The sequence below is a fragment of the Boleophthalmus pectinirostris genome, unplaced genomic scaffold, assembly GCF_026225935.1.
Source record: "Boleophthalmus pectinirostris isolate CB_2022bp ecotype Guang Dong unplaced genomic scaffold, ASM2622593v1 HiC_scaffold_9, whole genome shotgun sequence".
Taxonomy (NCBI): domain Eukaryota; kingdom Metazoa; phylum Chordata; class Actinopteri; order Gobiiformes; family Gobiidae; genus Boleophthalmus; species Boleophthalmus pectinirostris.
This window is the reverse complement of record NW_026571541.1, coordinates 3,278,370-3,295,408: the sequence shown is the minus strand read 5'-3', so window position 1 is coordinate 3,295,408 and position 17,039 is coordinate 3,278,370. Positions and strand designations below refer to the sequence as shown.

At 42.3% G+C, this 17,039-nt stretch overlaps 2 protein-coding genes and 2 long non-coding RNA genes across 8 annotated transcripts in view; 2 read left to right on the top strand and 2 right to left on the bottom strand.

Moving 5' to 3' along the window:
• The window catches only part of cep295 (centrosomal protein 295), a 31,321-nt gene extending 29,743 nt beyond the window's left edge, over positions 1-1,578 (top strand). For all 4 annotated transcript variants that reach the window (XM_055166668.1, XM_055166670.1, XM_055166669.1 and 1 more), the window contains 2 exons: positions 950-1,072; positions 1,158-1,578. In XM_055166668.1, the coding sequence (XP_055022643.1) occupies positions 950-1,072; positions 1,158-1,202 (168 nt within the window). In that variant the 3' untranslated portion in view covers positions 1,203-1,578. The remainder of the gene's footprint in view (positions 1-949; positions 1,073-1,157) is intronic.
• Positions 1,310-2,748, bottom strand: LOC129412603 (uncharacterized). The gene is made up of 2 exons (XR_008633770.1): positions 2,632-2,748; positions 1,310-2,551 (listed from the first exon to the last, which is right to left on the bottom strand). It is a non-coding gene; the product is annotated as an uncharacterized LOC129412603 (long non-coding RNA).
• Positions 2,749-2,846: 98 nt separating this feature from the next.
• Positions 2,847-5,876, bottom strand: LOC129412602 (uncharacterized). Of its 2 annotated transcripts, none has more exons than XR_008633768.1 (3): positions 5,811-5,876; positions 3,101-3,210; positions 2,847-2,971 (listed from the first exon to the last, which is right to left on the bottom strand). It is a non-coding gene; the product is annotated as an uncharacterized LOC129412602 (long non-coding RNA). The 2 variants fall into 2 exon arrangements; XR_008633769.1 differs by having other exon boundaries at positions 2,853-2,980.
• Positions 5,467-15,293, top strand: LOC110156285 (protein FAM222B-like). The gene is made up of 3 exons (XM_020920487.2): positions 5,467-5,607; positions 7,742-7,864; positions 9,298-15,293. The coding sequence occupies exons 2-3, from the start codon at positions 7,786-7,788 to the stop codon at positions 11,469-11,471; spliced, it is 2,253 nt and encodes a 750-aa protein (XP_020776146.2). The 5' UTR covers positions 5,467-5,607; positions 7,742-7,785; the 3' UTR covers positions 11,472-15,293.
• Positions 15,294-17,039: the final 1,746 nt, after the last annotated feature.

The window sequence follows — 17,039 nt, the reverse complement described above, 5'->3', positions numbered from 1 at the left end:
GTGTTCTGCGGGTGGTGCGGCTTTGTAGTTTACTGTCAGGTTTAAGCCCACATAAACATTGTAAAAACAAGAAGAAAGACAAGAGATTAATATCATTTCTCATGAGGAGGTCGGACAGAGAGTGCATTTACCGTTACAGTCTCTACCCGCTCTGATGCACTCTCTGCGTCTCCTCTTTTTATTGTCATAAGAGGGTCCCTAGTTACAATGGGTGTTTCTCTAAAGGGGAGGGGTTGAAAACAGCAAATAAGCAGTAGAAACACCAGACATGATTTCATTGTGCAAATATGTATATCAGCAGCAGGTGGCCAATAAGGTGTAGCATCTTTAGGAACAGTGCTTCCCCTCCTTTCCGCCAACCTTGAGAGCTGTCCTCTTTCCCAGCAAAGAGCTGAATAAGTCATTGTTTTCGCGGTGTGCAGAGTGGGTGGCAGGTCACTGCATAGTTATTAAGCACAAACATTATTCACACAAAAACAATACATAGAAAATATGGGATAACATATACAATTATTCTAACATTTACTGAAGTTGTGCTGGGACACCCGAGTATAGGGCGCTCTGGATTGTGGGGCGTGCGGTCGTTTTTTGATGGGCTTAAGAGCGCGCCCTGTAGCCCGGAAAATATGGTACTACACTCACAACTGAACCTGTGCTGTCAGAGCCTTAACCTGCAGATAGACGTACATGCAAGTTCTTATTCTCAGTTTATGTTCAGGTCTCATTTGAAGCTCAGAACCTCCAGAATTTTCTCCCTGAGCTGCAGAGGCTGCACTAGCACTGACTCATGATTGTCTGCAGGGGCTGAGGTTTAGGTGTGAGGCTCATTCTGTTTTCTGATCGGAAAATTGATCATTTACATCTTACATGATAATTAAGCAGCTCATTGTGTAAAATTGTGTCTTTAATACTCCAAAGTCGATTGTGTTCTCACCTACTTTTCTTTCAGATGTTTAACTCAGACGAGGTGACTGAGAACTGGAGGTGCACTGCAGGAGTCAGTCTGGACGCAGACCCAGAGCAGGAGCCCTCCCTGGTGCACAAGAGTCTGAAAGCTCAGCACTTCCACCAGGTTAACACACCTTGGCTCTCTGCACAGTTCTGTCTCTCTCTCTAACACTCTCTAATGCTAACCCTAATTTATTTTTAAATCACAGAAAACTCTCCAGAAGCTACGCGGCAAAGACATTCCATCACATTAGATTGTACTGGCGGATTTTAGTAATACCTGCAAAAACTGAGCACCCTCAAAACACGTAACGCAGTCATTAAATAAAGCTTGTCTTGTTGTTGTTTGATTTTATTTAAAGATGAAATGCCTGGTCCTCTTTGACTGTAGCATATTGTTGATGTGTTTTATTATAAACGGTGACAACATTGGTCATATATAAACAATTATTAAAAAGCCAAGCATTAGTTCACTAATGGGATTCATTAGAAGCAGTAATTGTTTCAGACTTAAGTGAATTTGAAACGGGATCTGAAGTGAGAAAGCTCCTTTTACCCTGTGCCCCGTTTACTCACTAAATGTTTGCAGCCATCATTTTGTACAAAAATAAACATCTTAATTTATTTTAATTCATTTGTGTTTGTTTTGTTTAACTGTAAATCTTAGTGATAAACACTGCTGAAACTAAGAGAAGTACTGTATTCATTTGCTCTTGAAGACACCCTTTTTTAAATGCCTATTAAAATGTCTTATTTATGAAAACATTACATCATGAAAAATATACTTTTTTGTTAACTGTAAACTGCAATTTCAGCAACTGATAAACAAGGTTGAAGCTGGAGTTTCAAACTGATCTTTGTAAATTTAAGATTATTTTCCTATTCACATGCAGACAAGGGCAGCTCACATGATTAAAACAGATTATTTGTGTGACTTCTAGAGTCTAGTGAGCGGGGGTTTGATAGTCAGCCACTAGATTTCTTTGGGTTCAACATTCATTTAGTTGTTAGATCATCTCTGGGAATACAATGTAAAGAAGAGTGGTGGTGGCAGATGGTGTAAGCACCGGGGGAGCTATTGTACATGTTTACGATTATTACAGAAATTGTGATCATCTTCAGGCATTGTTTTTATCATATTAATATTATATATACTATTATTTTGACTCATGTGGACTGAATGAGTCAGGTTTGGACCATTACAATTGGTGTTCTCTGTTTCTCCGTGTGATCGTCTGATCTGATGTGCCATTTTCATCTGCAGATTCAAGAATACAAGACCAGTGTTGATTATTCAAACTTGGTTCTGACTTGACTTTGATAAATACGTTGGCTTCAGAATAAAGTAAATGATAGCCTATCTGTAGCCCGCAGGTCAGCTCTAATACATATTTGATATGATCTCGGCCAAATATTATTATATAACGGGCCAAATTTGGCTCCCAGACCTGAGTCTGACATGTCTGTTCTAGTCCATCACTAGAAAAGGCTCTAACTAAAGCACTGCATTTAATTCTGTGACACATATCTGTTGTTGAGCTATATCTGTTGTTGGGACAGTAAAAGCCCAGGACCTCTGACGTGGGTTTGTTGGACGTCTTTACTGTGGACAAACAAAATGGATTCAGCCAACTATTGATGAACTCAGGAAAGAACAAATAATATCAAAACAAGTAAACTAACCCTGATCAAAATGCAGGTGTCAATCTAACCCCAGCACGAGGTCTAAGGCCCCTGGGTGGGAGACCTGTTGGGCAGGTGGCACAGAGACATTATCAGTTACAGCAACACCACGTGACCACTCTAAGGAAGACCACAAAGTGAGCAGTTGAAACTGTCCAGTATGAAAACAAACTCTTAGTCTGAAAAAAGAACCTAATAACAGACATTATCACTTGCCTGAGGTGCAGGGACCTCATGGTGTAAGATCTTGGAGACAGGCTGCAATTTAAATCCAGTAGGAGGTCCAGTGGGGGACCTGGTGGAGACGGATCTGGGAACCAGGGGCCTGAGGTGCAGGGGCCTGTAAAATCTTGACATCATGAGAAAACAGTGCAATGTGGCTGATAATGAATGAAAGAATGAAAGGTTAAATATTTAAGCACTACACTGCCATTCAAGAACCAACCATGGACATGAGGGGTGGTCTTACCTCCTGTGCCCCGAGATCTTCTGTTTCTTGAGTCGCCTCAAAAATGCTCTGAAGTCCCTCAGTCAACAGCAGTTTGTCCTTCATCTTCTTACAGAGCGAAGCCACCCACCCTGAAACACACGCCTGCTGTTATGAAATCGCGAACAGAAGAGAAGCCTGACTATTTCTAAATGAATCATGTTTAAATTGTCATAAATGCCATGAACAGAATGAACCGGGTGTGTGGAAGTGTTTTAAAAGTCCTATACTGTGTAGAATTGACTCATAAGCTTTAAGCCATATTTCCTCCTCAAAAACAGACCTGGAGCTGTGTTTTATTTCAATCACGCATTCACATGTTTGAATAACTCTTACTGTTAGGCTGTCTCCATCCCCACAGCACAAAAGCTCCATTTCACCTCATGATGTCATGTAGTGGTAGTGGCAGTGTAGTTTTAAGGTTAACCAAAACATATTGCACCTTTTGCCACAGTGAAGAAGAAACCACCCCCAATCTATTTTATTATTGTAAATACTCAGGTTCAACATTTGTGAATTTACCTCATAGATACTTCATAGGAAAGTGCAATGTAATCATCAATATGTAATCAATAGGAAAATCTGTCTCTTGCCCCCCATTTAGGAATATTTGGTATTTTTGGAGACATCTTCCCGTTCTAGAATCTGAAAACTACCAATATATGTAGTGTCGTCTGGTCTGGTCTTGGTCTCAAGTCCGGCCTCAAGACCATTTTCTCGTCTCGGACTTGACCGCGTTTGGACGTCTTGTCTCGGTCTGAGGTCTAACACTTGATGAGTGATAAAATGGAGGTAGATTTATAAAAACATTGATATATAAATGTAAAATACAAATAAATCTCAAAAATTACAAAGATGGTCTTAATTTGGTCTCAATGGGTTGTGGTCTCAGTCTTGTTTCAGTCTTGGCCTTTAAAAGTCTTGGTCTTGTCTCAGTCTCTGCCTTTAAAATAATCGTTTTTGTCTCAGTCTTTAAAAGTCTCGCACTTGTCTCGGTCTCGGCCTTTAAAAGTCTCAGTCTTGTCTCGGCCTTTAAAAGTCTCGGTCTTGTCTCGGTCTTTAAATGTCTCGGTCTTGTCTCAGTCTTGGCCTTTAAAAGTCTTGGTCTTGTCTCGGTCTTTAAAAGTCTTGGTCTTGTTCTCGGTCTTTAAAAGTCTTGGTCTTGTCTCGGTCTTTAAAAGTCTTGGTCTTGTCTCGATCTTTAAAAGTCTTGTCTTGTCTCGGTCTTTAAAAGTCTCTTGTCCTTCTGTCTTTAAAAGTCTCAGTCTTGTCTCAGTCTTTAAAAGTCTTGATCTTGTCTTGGTCTCGGTCTTTAAAAGTCTCGGTCTTGTCTCAGTCTCGGCCTGTAAAGGTCCTGGTCTTGTCTCCGGTCTCAGCCTTTAAAAGTCTTGATCTTGTCTCGGTCTTGGCCTTTAAAAGTCTCGGTCTTGTCTCGGTCTTTAAAAGTCTTGGTCTTGTCTCGGTCTTTAAAAGTCTTGGTCTTGTCTCGGTCTTTAAAAGTCTTGTCTTGTCTCGGTCTTTAAAAGTCTTGATCTTGTCTTGTCTTTAAAAGTCTTGTCTCTCCTTGTCTCTTGTCTCGGCCTTTAAAAGTCTCAGTCTTGTCTCGGTCTTTAAAAGTCTTGATCTTGTCTTGGTCTCGGCCTTTAAAAGTCTCGGTCTTGTCTCAGTCTTTAAAGTCTCGGTCTTGTCTTCTTTAAAAGTCTGGTCTTGTCTCGTCTTTAAAAGTCTTGGTCTTGTCTCGGTCTTTTAAAAGTCTCGTCTTGTCTCAGTCTTTAAAAGTCTCGGTCTTGTCTTGTCTCAGTCTTTAAAAGTCTTGTCTTGTCTCGGTCTTTAAAAGTCTTGATCTTGTCTTGGTCTCGGCCTTTAAAAGTCTCAGTCTTGTCTCAGTCTTTTAAAAGTCTCGGTCTTGTCTCAGTCTCGCCTTAAAAGTCTCAGTCTTGTCTCGGTCTTTAAAAGTCTCGTCTTGTCTCGTCTTTAAAAGTCTCAGTCTTGTCTCAGTCTTTAAAAGTCTCGGTCTTGTCTTGGTCTCAGTCTTTAAAAGTCTCAGTCTTGTCTCGGTCTTTAAAAGTCTTGATCTTGTCTTGGTCTCGGCCTGTAAAGGTCCTGGTCTTGTCTCCGGTCTCAGCCTTTAAAAGTCTCGGTCTTGTCTCGGTCTTGACTCTCACAGGTCTTGGTCTTGTCCTGGACCCTGTGGTCTCGGACTGGTCTTGGTCTCGATTAGTGCGGTCTTGACTACAACACTAAACATCTATGTATTAAAAAAAAAAAGAAAATGTTTTGCTGTTTCACTCAGGCGTTCCACTCGGACACCTCCAGCAGCACACGGGTCCTCCGCCTGCCCACCGCGCATGCGCATCAAACGTTGCTGCCGTAGCCCCAGAGCAGCCGCAGCACACCTCTCCGAACCTGCGATGTTTTCCCTCATCTAAGCTCCAATCTGCGCCACATTCGCACAAGATGAGGCGGCCTCGCTCCTGACTGTGTCCGGAGTAAGTACGCGCTGTCCCGGGCCGCTCTGCTCCGGGGATCCGCCTTTATGGAGCTAAAGTTTGGGCAGCAGCTGGCCTGTCCTCCGCACAAAGAGACTGCTGTGAGCTGTAGCTAACTTGAGCCTCATTCACCAACCAGCCACCGAGCCCGATCCACTGTCTTATCTGTAGTTTTTTTTTAGTTCTACGTGTTATTTACTCACACGAGAGCATATTTGATCTTCCCTTCTCTACCTTCGTTAGCTGCTGCCTTCATCTAGAGTAAAATTTTGTCGTTGGGAGGCTGCTTACTAAACATGGATGCTTGTTATGCGTAAGATTTGGTTTGCCTTCAAGTGTGAGTGATCTTCCCGTCACTGATGAGTCGTTTCTGGAGTAAAGGTCGTTAAAACAGGTTGAGTTCTGGAATTGGATGATGGCATATTTTCAGATGGAGGGCAGGGCCTGTGAAACTCTTATGGGAGATTCACTGTTTTGAAAGGAATGACCAAATCCACAAATTAAACACATTCTGTCATTATTTGCTTGGATTGGCTCCACATACTTGTCATATTAATCTTACGGTTTAAGGTTGTTTGAAATGACAACAGCCGTGTCTCTGGTGTTCAGCAGATTCACCTATTTCCTAAATTTTGTGAAAAAAAGAGATCCTGAACTTTGTACCAGTTTTGTTTTATGCAAGATGTTTTTCATATACCAGGTCTACAGATCTGAAATGTAACAGTTAAAGGCACAGCATGTAACTTAACGTTCAAAAACTAGAGAAAAATAAAAGCATGTTTTTCATTTTGGTTATTTTTATTGCACTGAAAAATGTAGAAAACATGCTTCCTTACATTTCCTTAAACTTGACTCTTATTTTGCCAGTGGGAAGGCCTTTTGCTGCAATTTTTTATGGAAATTTTGTTCCTTTGGCTTAACATACCACAATATGACATTAAATGATTTCTGTTTCCATGCAGAATCTTCCAGAGTATGGTTTTAACTTTCTATGGATCTCAACAGTCCCAGATACTTTAATAAATTTTGGTTCTGGGAGAAAAATTTCAATTCATTTTTCCTCTAGACTTAAAAAATTCAAATGTTTAGAGTTCAAAGACATTATGCGGTTGTTTTAAGTCTGAAATGCACTTTTAAACCTCAAGATTCAACAAATATTTTTTACTAACGTAGTGTTTTAAAAATTCAGGATCTGATAAATAATATTATAGATCTTAACTGATTAGCCCAGAGCAAGCTTTCAAACTTTTAATATATCTGTTTTTTCAGAAGGTCTATGAGAAAAATTAATGGGAATTATGCTTCAGGAACTGGGGGCGGGCCGTTACTGTTGAGCTCCTTTTCCGTGGAATCATGATGCATGTGATGTGCAGCCTCCAGTATTGTGGTCTCTAAACAGCTGAGTCTATCACTGAATTCTAACCTGTTCTCCAGCTCAATTTTTCATTGTTATTATGTTAGTTTTTATGTTATGTCAGTGTCAGTCCTTTCACACAATCCACCACACATTTACTGTCATGAACTAAAGGTGTGGAAAACCTGGGATATTCGTTTTTCATATTGTAATAAATATTTTCGCACAATAAGATCAGTAGAGCGCTCCCGAGACTACACCCGCGCTCCAGAGACTACACCGAGACTACACCGCGCTCCAGAGACTACACCGAGACTACACCCGCGCTCCAGAGACTACACCGAGACTACACCCGCGCTCCCGGGACTACACCCGCGCTCCCGGGACTACACCCGCGCTCCCGGGACTACACCCGCGCTCCCGGGACTACACCCGCGCTCATAAGACTACACCCGCGCTCATAAGACTACATAGTCGAATAATACAAATTTTAGAACACGAACACTTCCTTGACTGAACTGACTAAAGGATTAAAGGCCTACGTCAGTAGAATACAATCTGCCTTTTTGTCAGTTTTCCTTTCAAAAACAGTATATTTCTGTAAAATGGAGAGCCTTGTGTTAATGCGATATATTTATTTTCTTGCGATATTGGTTATTGCATCAGCCAATATTGCAGTACTGATATTTTTCTGATATATTGTGCAGCTTTACTCCTGAGTCATCTCTGTGAGTGAATGTGCTGCTGTAAAATGACTTGTGTTTTCTGTGCTGTTTGCAGTGTGGTGAGGAAGCCTGGGCTCATATGTCTGTAGGATCCCTGACATGCTGGCCTGTCTGCCGGCCTCTGCACACTCTGCCTCCTCTCTTCTGTGCCTGCAGATGAACACTGGACCTCCGAGATGTAAGTGACAAACAGCTTTACTCAACACCTGAGCGTGAAGCCCAGAGCAGAGGGAATAACTCCCCTTTACTGCTGGGTGCATGTGTTCACTTCTGGACAGAATTATGGCACCGAGGAGTCATCTTCTGCAACAATACTAACATTTGAAGCAAGAAAGATACTGGCACATAGCTTGCTATAATTAGTATTTCTATATTCTATTTTATGTACCGTATTTTTCAGACATCGCACTTTTTTTCATGGTTTGGGTGTTTCTTGTGACTTATACCCCAATGCGACTTGTATATTAAAATTTTCAGACTGACAGCTGCGAGATGGCAGTCTTGGCTTGTGCATCAGTTTTCTGCGCATGTCTCCGGCAGAAAAAGCCACTGTCCTGCTGCATGTAGTGAAATATGCAGCAGAAAACAATAATCAAGCAACAGATAGAAAGTTTGGAGTGAGCGAGAAACTTGTGAGGGACTGGTGGAAAGCGGGAATGGAGGACACAGCCTCACGGCAACCGTGCACTGTGCTACTTTCCTTGAAGTCACTGGATGACAAAGCATGGACTCCCATGATAACCAAAGTTGCATGAAGTTGCTCAGAAGTGACACAGCGGATGAAGAATTGAATGGATTTAGTGATTTGGAGTGCGATGGAGAGTTTGGTAAACTTATGTTCTGTTGTTTATGCTATAGTTATCTGACGTATGTGACGTTAACATATTAACGCCTATTCAGCCTCTTGTTCTCTATTCTAGTGTTATTTTTACTAGAACTTGCCTTTCAAGATGAAATGTTTGTTCTTGGTCCCTGATTTTATAACATAAATTTCCCCCAGAAAGTGCATCTTATAGTCTGGTGCGACTTATATGTTTTTTTCTTCTTCATTACGCATTTTTTGGCTGGTGCGACTTATAGTACGAAAAATACGGTACAATTTAGTCAATTTTCCAACTATAGGACTGGGATATATATTATTAGGATTGTAGACAGCTGTTTATCTGAGCATGCAGAACCACACGTTTGACAAAACTTTACAAAGAGGAGTGGATCTAAAGCTGTATCCGGTCTCCCCAATTTCAGAGGGTGTGATTGACAGGTGGATTAACCAGTCAGAGCTGCATGCTCCGTTTGCAGCCAACACAAACATGGCTGCTTACACATAAAGAAGGAGATAAGTCTACATAAATGACTTTGATTGTGTAAAAATCTCACTATTTCAGGTAAAATAAGTTATATATTTTGTTCTGAATGTTACGAGAATTTTTGATTCTCGAACATGTCTTCCACATTTGCGAGACACGTGCTACAAATTAGTGGCAATGGTTGGATCATCTAAAATGTCTACATTTTGAAGAAAAGACTGGCTGGTCAGACAAGACTGCTGTCACAATTCATTTGAATGGTTAAATATGTAAACGACATTTTCTAACCATGTTTCTCTTTCAGGGGAAACCACTCAGAAGATGAGATCTCCGACCTACCCCAGCCCTGCAGAGTTGGACGCGTATGCTAAGAAAGTTGCCAACAGCCCTCTGACAATCCAAATCTTCCCCAACAGCATCAAAGTCCCTCAGAGGAAACACGTCCGGCGCACTGTCAACGGTCTTGACACGTCCTCTCAGCGCCACAGCCCCTACTCCTCTCAGCTAAGCACCAGTGCAGGCCTTCTGGCTGTGCTCAGAGCTCCTGTCAAGCAGCAACCCACTACTCGCGCCCGGACCCTGCAGAAAGCAGCCATGAACCTCCACAGTGGTCCCTATGGCCCTCAGGGCAGTCTGAACAGCACTCACATGCAGGGCCCTTCACAGCAGCCCCCTCTCACACATCCTATGGGCCTCCAGCAGACCCCTCAGACCATTCCTCAGACCTTACCACAGACTGTGCAGCATCCCCCAACCCTGCAGCACAGGGGCCTGTCCCACCCAGGGCCCCTGCAGCGGCAGCAGAGCCTGTCCCATCTCCAGACGAGCCAGAGGCCGGCCTACCCTCATGGCCTCCAGAGGCAGCAGAGTGTGCCCCTGCCCCAGCAGTGTGCCCCCCCAACTCAGCAAGCACCACAGCTGCACACACTCAGGCACCATGGCACCGCTCCTCCTCACACGGCCCTCCATAATGTCCCTCACAATGTCCCCCACAACGTTCTAGTCACCCCATCCCAGGAGCTCCACCACATGCCTCAGCTCAACATGGCACACCAGACTCAAACTATGACCACTGTAAGACCATCCAGTCACCCCCCAGGAGGGCCACAGCCTGGACCCCATGGACCCCCCCATCCAAGGCCACATGGACAACACCAAGGCCAAACAGCACCTCAACCACGGGGGCTACACCCAGGCCAAACAGCACCTCAACCAGGAGGACCGCATCCAGGTCTCCCAGCACCTCAACCAGGAGGACTACACACCGGCCAGACAGCACCTCAACCAGGAGGACTACACCCAGGCCAAACAGCACCTCAACCTGGAGGACTACACCCAGGCCAAACAGCACCTCAACCTGGAGGACTACACCCAGGTCCTCCCGGAGGACCTCAACAGGGTCCTCCTAGAGGACCCCAAGCTGGAGTGTCTGGAGGACTACAACCTTGCCCCTCAGGAGGTCCACAGCAGGGTCCCCCCAGAGCACCGCACCCAGACCCACCTGAGGGAACTCCTTTCGTGGGTGACACTACTCAGCAGCCTCCCCAGGGTCACTACGGGCCTCGTAAACTACCAGATGCAGATGCCCCTCCAAATGTGACTGTGTCTACCTCTACCATCCCTCTGTCCATGGCGGCCAGCCTGCACCAGAACCGCCATGGGGACTTAAGCAGCATTGTTCTGCAGATAAACCAGCTGTGCCAGGCTCGTGCTGGCATGGGCGGTACATCTGTGTGTGAGGGTCAGATTGCCAACCCCAGCCCCATCAGCCGCAACCTGCTGATCAATGCCAGCTCTAGAGTGGCCCACCCCTCGGCCCCGGGTTCAGCCAACAGCTTCCATGTGGGGGGAAGTCTGGACAAAGCCCCCGGTCACCCCGCTGGGCCCTCTCTGCACGCTCAGCACAACATGAATGCTCCTAATGGACTGCAGAGCTTTCATAGTGAGCCCGATAAGGCCCAGAGCCTCCTTCAGCGCTCCTGGGCCCAGCACCAGCTGGCCCACATGCAGCAGCCTCCAGAGGGGGCCCATCCCTGTAAGACCCCTCGTCTGGAGCCTCCTGCCGACTGTGGCTTTGGCCCTGCTCAGAACCTCAACTATCCCCACAAAGTGCCCGGTTCTGCCCAGTCTTTCCCCCTCAAACACCAGGACAAAACCCGCTCGTCGCCTCCTCGCTGCTCTGGGGGCTCTCTGCCTTACATGGAGGCTCAGTACTTGCAGCATCCCTGGGGCCCGCCTCAGGAAGGGCCAGGTTTTCAGGGCCCCCGACAGGGCCCCTCAGATAGGTTTCCCGGGCAAAAATACAAACCAGGGAAGGAGGACCCTGGTGTTCAGCCCAAGCTGATGCCCAATCTGGATTTCCTGCCAGGGAACTTCCAGATGCCACGTTTTGGGGACCAGAGCTTGGACGTGCGTGGCCCCGGGCAGGAGCCCGGCCCTGGGGGGCCTCTGCACGGACATCACCCTGGGTACAGATGAATGCAGACTACTTGGACGAGCTCAGGGTGGAATCTGAAGTCTCTGAGGCAGTGAGCAGCAGAGCTCTGCGCCTGCTCCTCCATCATACTTTCTTTTCATCAGAACAGTCATGTTTGCTTCACCCAGCACAAAGCTTTGTCTCCGATCATTTCCACAGACGTGAGTGCACTAAACAGGAGCAGGTCGTGTGTCTGTGGCCTTCCTCTGCTCAGCGCCTCAGGAGTGGTGCACTACTGTTGGCCTTTGTGCAGTCTCTGTTTTCTGACCTATGGAGCCTCTGATGCAGTGACTATTGGAATATAACCCATCTGCGGGTGTTTTGTTTCACTGTGTAAATCGTGGGGGAAAGACAGACTGATCACTGCATCTTCTATATTCAGAAAAAGCCTTAAATCTGGATTATCCTGCTGAAAAACTACTTGAGATTCCTGATAACATAGTATTGAAACTTTACAATTACTGACTGGGCTGCACAGTGTTTTTCTCTCAACTTCGAGGTTGAGGGTTCAATGCCTGGGCTCTGGACTCGTTATGACCCCTGTTACTGTGAGTCCTCTCCTCCTCCTCCCACCAAAGACTGCCTCAGGCTTGTAGGGGGACAGGAAAACACTTCAAAATGGAGACGTTTCTGGAGACGAGTGAATTTCGCAGCGCCAGAACTGCAGTTTTTATGCTTGATTACCCTGACTAAGAATGTCCAAATACTGCGCTTTCTTTCCAGTAGGAGGACTCGAGCAGGACTTGGCATGAACAAGTTAACTGGTCAAATATTGATACAAAATTAATAATAAAAAAAAAAAATTAACAAAATGGTACAATTTATTCTAACTATCTAAACCATTTTTTTAAATATTTGATTTTAAAGATCACTGTTTAGGCTTAAAACTAAATTTAACTTAATTCTTTTTTTTTTCTTTTGCAGAAGTATGCTACATTTAAAATTGTACAGAAAATTTGGTTGTTTGATTGCTGGTCATTCCTGCCTTCGAGTCCTCTAGTGTATCCTACATGTGCACACTTCATATTTGAGTTCCATTTTGTTGTTTTGAAGGAGTTTTTTTTTTTTGGTTGGACATACACTTTTCACCTGCATGTGCTGTGACATAATATTTCTACAAAATAGGGCTGGGTACCGCTTACATTTTTTTTCTGCGCTGAGTAAACTATAACTTAGTTTATCCCACTGCTACGTGAATACTACCATTTTTGATACAAGTGCAGTGTAATTCAGGGTCTATCACTCTAACACAACAGTGATTATGAACATATTTAAGAAAATCTAAGAGCAGGATACTGTAAATGGGAAATCCAAATTATTTAATCTCATTTATGTTTTTTTTTTTTTAACAATTATAATATGGAAATCCTCAAATGTGCAAAGTGTTTTAACACATTTTTGATAAATAGCTGTAAATGTACCGTATTTTCCACACTATTAGGCGCTCTGGATTAAAAGATGCACTGTCATTAAATCTATTTCTATTTTCGAACTTTTTTCACAAATAAACCGCAGCGGAATTTAAAGGAAACACAACAGTTGGATGGGTCAGTGGTTTTGTTCAGTTGTGGCGTGTAGGGAGGGTGCTGTCTGGGCGTGTCTGTTGGCGTTGTTCGCAGTGACTCAGTTGTGTCTAGAAGTGGCACACTGCAGTCTCTTTTTCGGTTCGTTCCTCGTCTGTGTGGAGTGATGAGTGTGGCTGCCGGTGTGTGTCGTCGCGTGGTCGCTGTCTGCTCCGTGTGTGTTTGCGTGTTCTGCAGGTGGTGCGGTTTTGTAGTTTATTGAAGTCGTGCTGGGACACCCGAGTGGATTCGTGAATTGGGCGCTCTGGATTGTGACGCGCGCGGTCGTTTTTTGATGGGGTTGGAGGTTTATGAAGCACGCCCTATAGTGCGGAAAATACGGTATGTCTAGTTTGAGTTTCAAGCATCATACAGACTTTAATTAATTTTAAAGCTAACTATAAAAATCCAAAAATATAACTTTACTCTGCAAGAAATAATATCTAGGTCAAATTAAATCTACTTCAGTTTTAAAAATTCAAATTATTTTTTTGTTTTAAAGTGCAGAGTTGTCAGAAATTTACTTCAATTGAGAATTTCAGTCACTGTTGCTCAGAAGGTTATTTTTTTATTTTTATTCATCAGCTCTTTTTACAGCATTTTACAACATTCTAATTTAGCATATCTCTAAAACCATAATGTGAAATCTTTTTTTTTTTTTTTTTAAGTTTATCTGCTTACAGATATCACTTTTATACAGTACAAGAATTGAATGATTTACGGTAGCCAGCCCTGCTCCCACTGTGCATTAATACTACATACTGATGATGTACTGGATGAATGAGTACAAGTGAGAGTCAAGGTAAAATGTTCTTCTACTGAAAGCCATTGTTTGTGTGCACTGCAAGAAAGGAATATTCAATTTTGATATAATATAACAACTTGAATTCTCAAAATAATGAGATTTGTATTTTAAAGGGCCCATATTACGCTATTTTCTATCTTTGTTATAATGTTTTTTCCTCATCACAAGCAGACCTGGAGTTCTTTGTTTTATTCACACATATTTGACACAAACTGCAGATTTAGCCTGAGGTACAGGAAGTGCTCCACTGTGTTTTTAAACTCCAAACACCTTCGCTTGAATCATTTGGATCATTTCTGCCCTGGAATTGCCGATCTGTACTGAACTAAAAGTAGAATGTAGCTGTTCACTGGAGAACTACCACTACATGACATCACAAGGTGGATCCGGCTTTTTGAGTTCCGTCAACGATATGGATACTATGACTAAGCATCTGCCGATATCCGATACAAACCAATATCTGTGTAGGGATGGAAAATGGCACCTGAAAACGCACTTAACTTATTACACGAGAGATCCAATTCTGTCATGTAACTGTTATTTACCCTTCCAATAATTACTGAACAGTTTTGTATGAATAAAAGTTCAGACGTCCTCGCTCAAAATCAGCCTGTAAATAGACTTATTAAGGCCCAACTGGGATATCAGCTGAACCAATATCATGAAACCGATCCTGATACCATTATTGGTGCACACCTACATAATTCAAACATGTGTGGATATAATAAAATACGAGTCATATGTATGTTTTTGATGAGGTAACAACATAACAACATTATAACACTTTGTAATAGTCAATTTTGCGTAATATAGTACCTTTAATTAAGCCTACATTTAATTTTGCATACAATAAGATAAATAATGTAATAAAAATGGCAAAAAAGCACTGTATAAATTATGTAACGCTGCAGAAATGATCAGAATTTTGAGGCATTTTAAATCAAGTTGATATTCCTTTTAGCAGAGAGACTTTAAGGTGTGGATGTGTGTAGCTATTTTTTTTGTTTTGTTTTAAATATCTTCAGATTTTATCAACTTTTATTTATTGTTGGACCACTGCATTCTGGGGCCACACGTGCAGAAGGTGTTCTGCTGAAGTGCTTTAACCTGAAGTTTTTCTCTAATACTTTTTTGACGAACTTTATATTTTTTGGTTCCTGCTCATTGTACTTGACGTTAGTGTCAGTTATTTTTTTGTCGTTATCCTTGTTGATGTGCCTGCCCCGTTTAAAGCTGCTAGAAAATGGAATCTTAAGCCACGGTCCTTTGCTGTGCGTCAGAGGGCTGCACCATATGACAAAAAAACTTGTTTTAATTTACCGTTTTGACACTGGTAAAGCTGAATTCAATTAAAACAAAATTGTATATTCTGTTATTTATTAGTCAAATGGCATCAAAATGAGAAAGGTTGAACCAGAATAAAACTGGGACCAAATTAAAATGTTAGAACTGTTAAAGGAACTGCATGTAGCCCGCTCTTTTACTGCTTTAAAAGAGGTACTACAATCACAACTCATCTGCCAGAGCAGATGGAGACACATCCAAGTTTCTCTCATTCTCAGTTTATGGACAGACTCGTGTGAAGCTCAGAACCTCCAGAATTCCCTCCCTGAGCTGCAGAGGCTGCACTAGCACTGACTCATGGTTGTCTGCAGAGGCTGGGGTTTAGGTAGACACCATTCAGATCAGAGAGAGACATTTTAGGTTTAAACACAATGGATTTCACCATTGAAACTGGCAACACAAATGAGAGTCTCATGTGAGGCTCATTCTGTTTTCTGATTGGAGAATCGTCTTGAGAGCACCAAATTATCCCATAAAAACCTCGATGTCCAGTGTTTTTGTAATGAAGAATAAATTATCATTAGAGTTAGGGCTGGTAGTTCAGAAGTTGCCATTAAAATACTTACAATGATACATAGACCACGATACGATACATATCTCGATACAGTGAGCTTACAGTTCGATACGATTCAATAAGATTTATTTCAAATGGATTTGATATGATTCAATAAAAAATAAACGCTAAATCGCAATTCTGACTCTTAAAAGTGTTTGTTAAACTACTTCTTGTACAAAGTTCATATGAAACACAAACATTTAAATCATCAAAACAGTGAAAATGTCAAATTTGTTGCATAAAGAGTTTCCTTTCACTAAAAAAGCAACTAAACTAGCACTGTAACAAAATAATTTAGTTTAATAATTAATAATTTTATTAAGTTAATACAAAAAATACTCTTAGTGATTATATTGATAGAGCAGCCCACGATGTCGATACTGTATCATCACATTAAACGATATGATACAACGATATTTCAATATTTTTGCACATCCCTAATTCCAGTTGTTCTCTGTAAAAACTAGATTTGTTTTGAACATGTTTACCTCATATTTGGGGACACAGTAATGTCATGTTTGCGGAGTCTTACCTGCAGCTCCTTTAATTATTGTGGCATTTTCGAATAATTATTCAGATTTTTAGGGTTTTCTTAGAAAGCAGTGTAAATATTTCTGAATTTAGTATTTTCCTGAAATGGATGTAGGAATAAAAACATCTAAAGTGAGTTACTTTGTGCAGCCCTGAAGCGCCGGCCACTGAACAGGCTCAGAGTACGGGCCGTGTTGGATAAGCTATCTGTGCTGCTGCCTCACATGACCACAACGCTCCTGACCAAGCGCACACCGCTGCTCACACCAGCGCTCAGTTAGGGGATAAAAGTCAACAATGGAATAAATACATTCTCTATATTTCCCTTTAGACCCTATATCACAATTCACTTTTAATCTTAATTCCTGTGTTGTCTTTAAAGGTCCTGTCTTGCTAAACTGACTCTTTCAGAAGTTGCTCAAAGCTCTTGACATCTGTGTTTTTAAGCTCGAATAATGTGCAAAATTGACTCTTGTGCACTTTTAGTCACATTGGAACATTGTTACCTCATCAAAAACATTTGAGTAGTGTTTTGTTTCATTCACATGTTTGAGTAATCCTGCATTATTAGTCTGTCTACATCTCTAAAGATCAAAATGTTCTGCTGCACTTTGTGATGTCATGAAGTAGCGCTTTTAAAGTCAACAGTTACCTTTTTTTTTTTAACCAGTTTTTTGTAGAGATCGGCAATTCCAGGTCTGAAATTATCCTAATGATTCTTGCACAGTGGAGCACTTCCTGTATCGCATCATGACATCACTGGTGCTTTCTG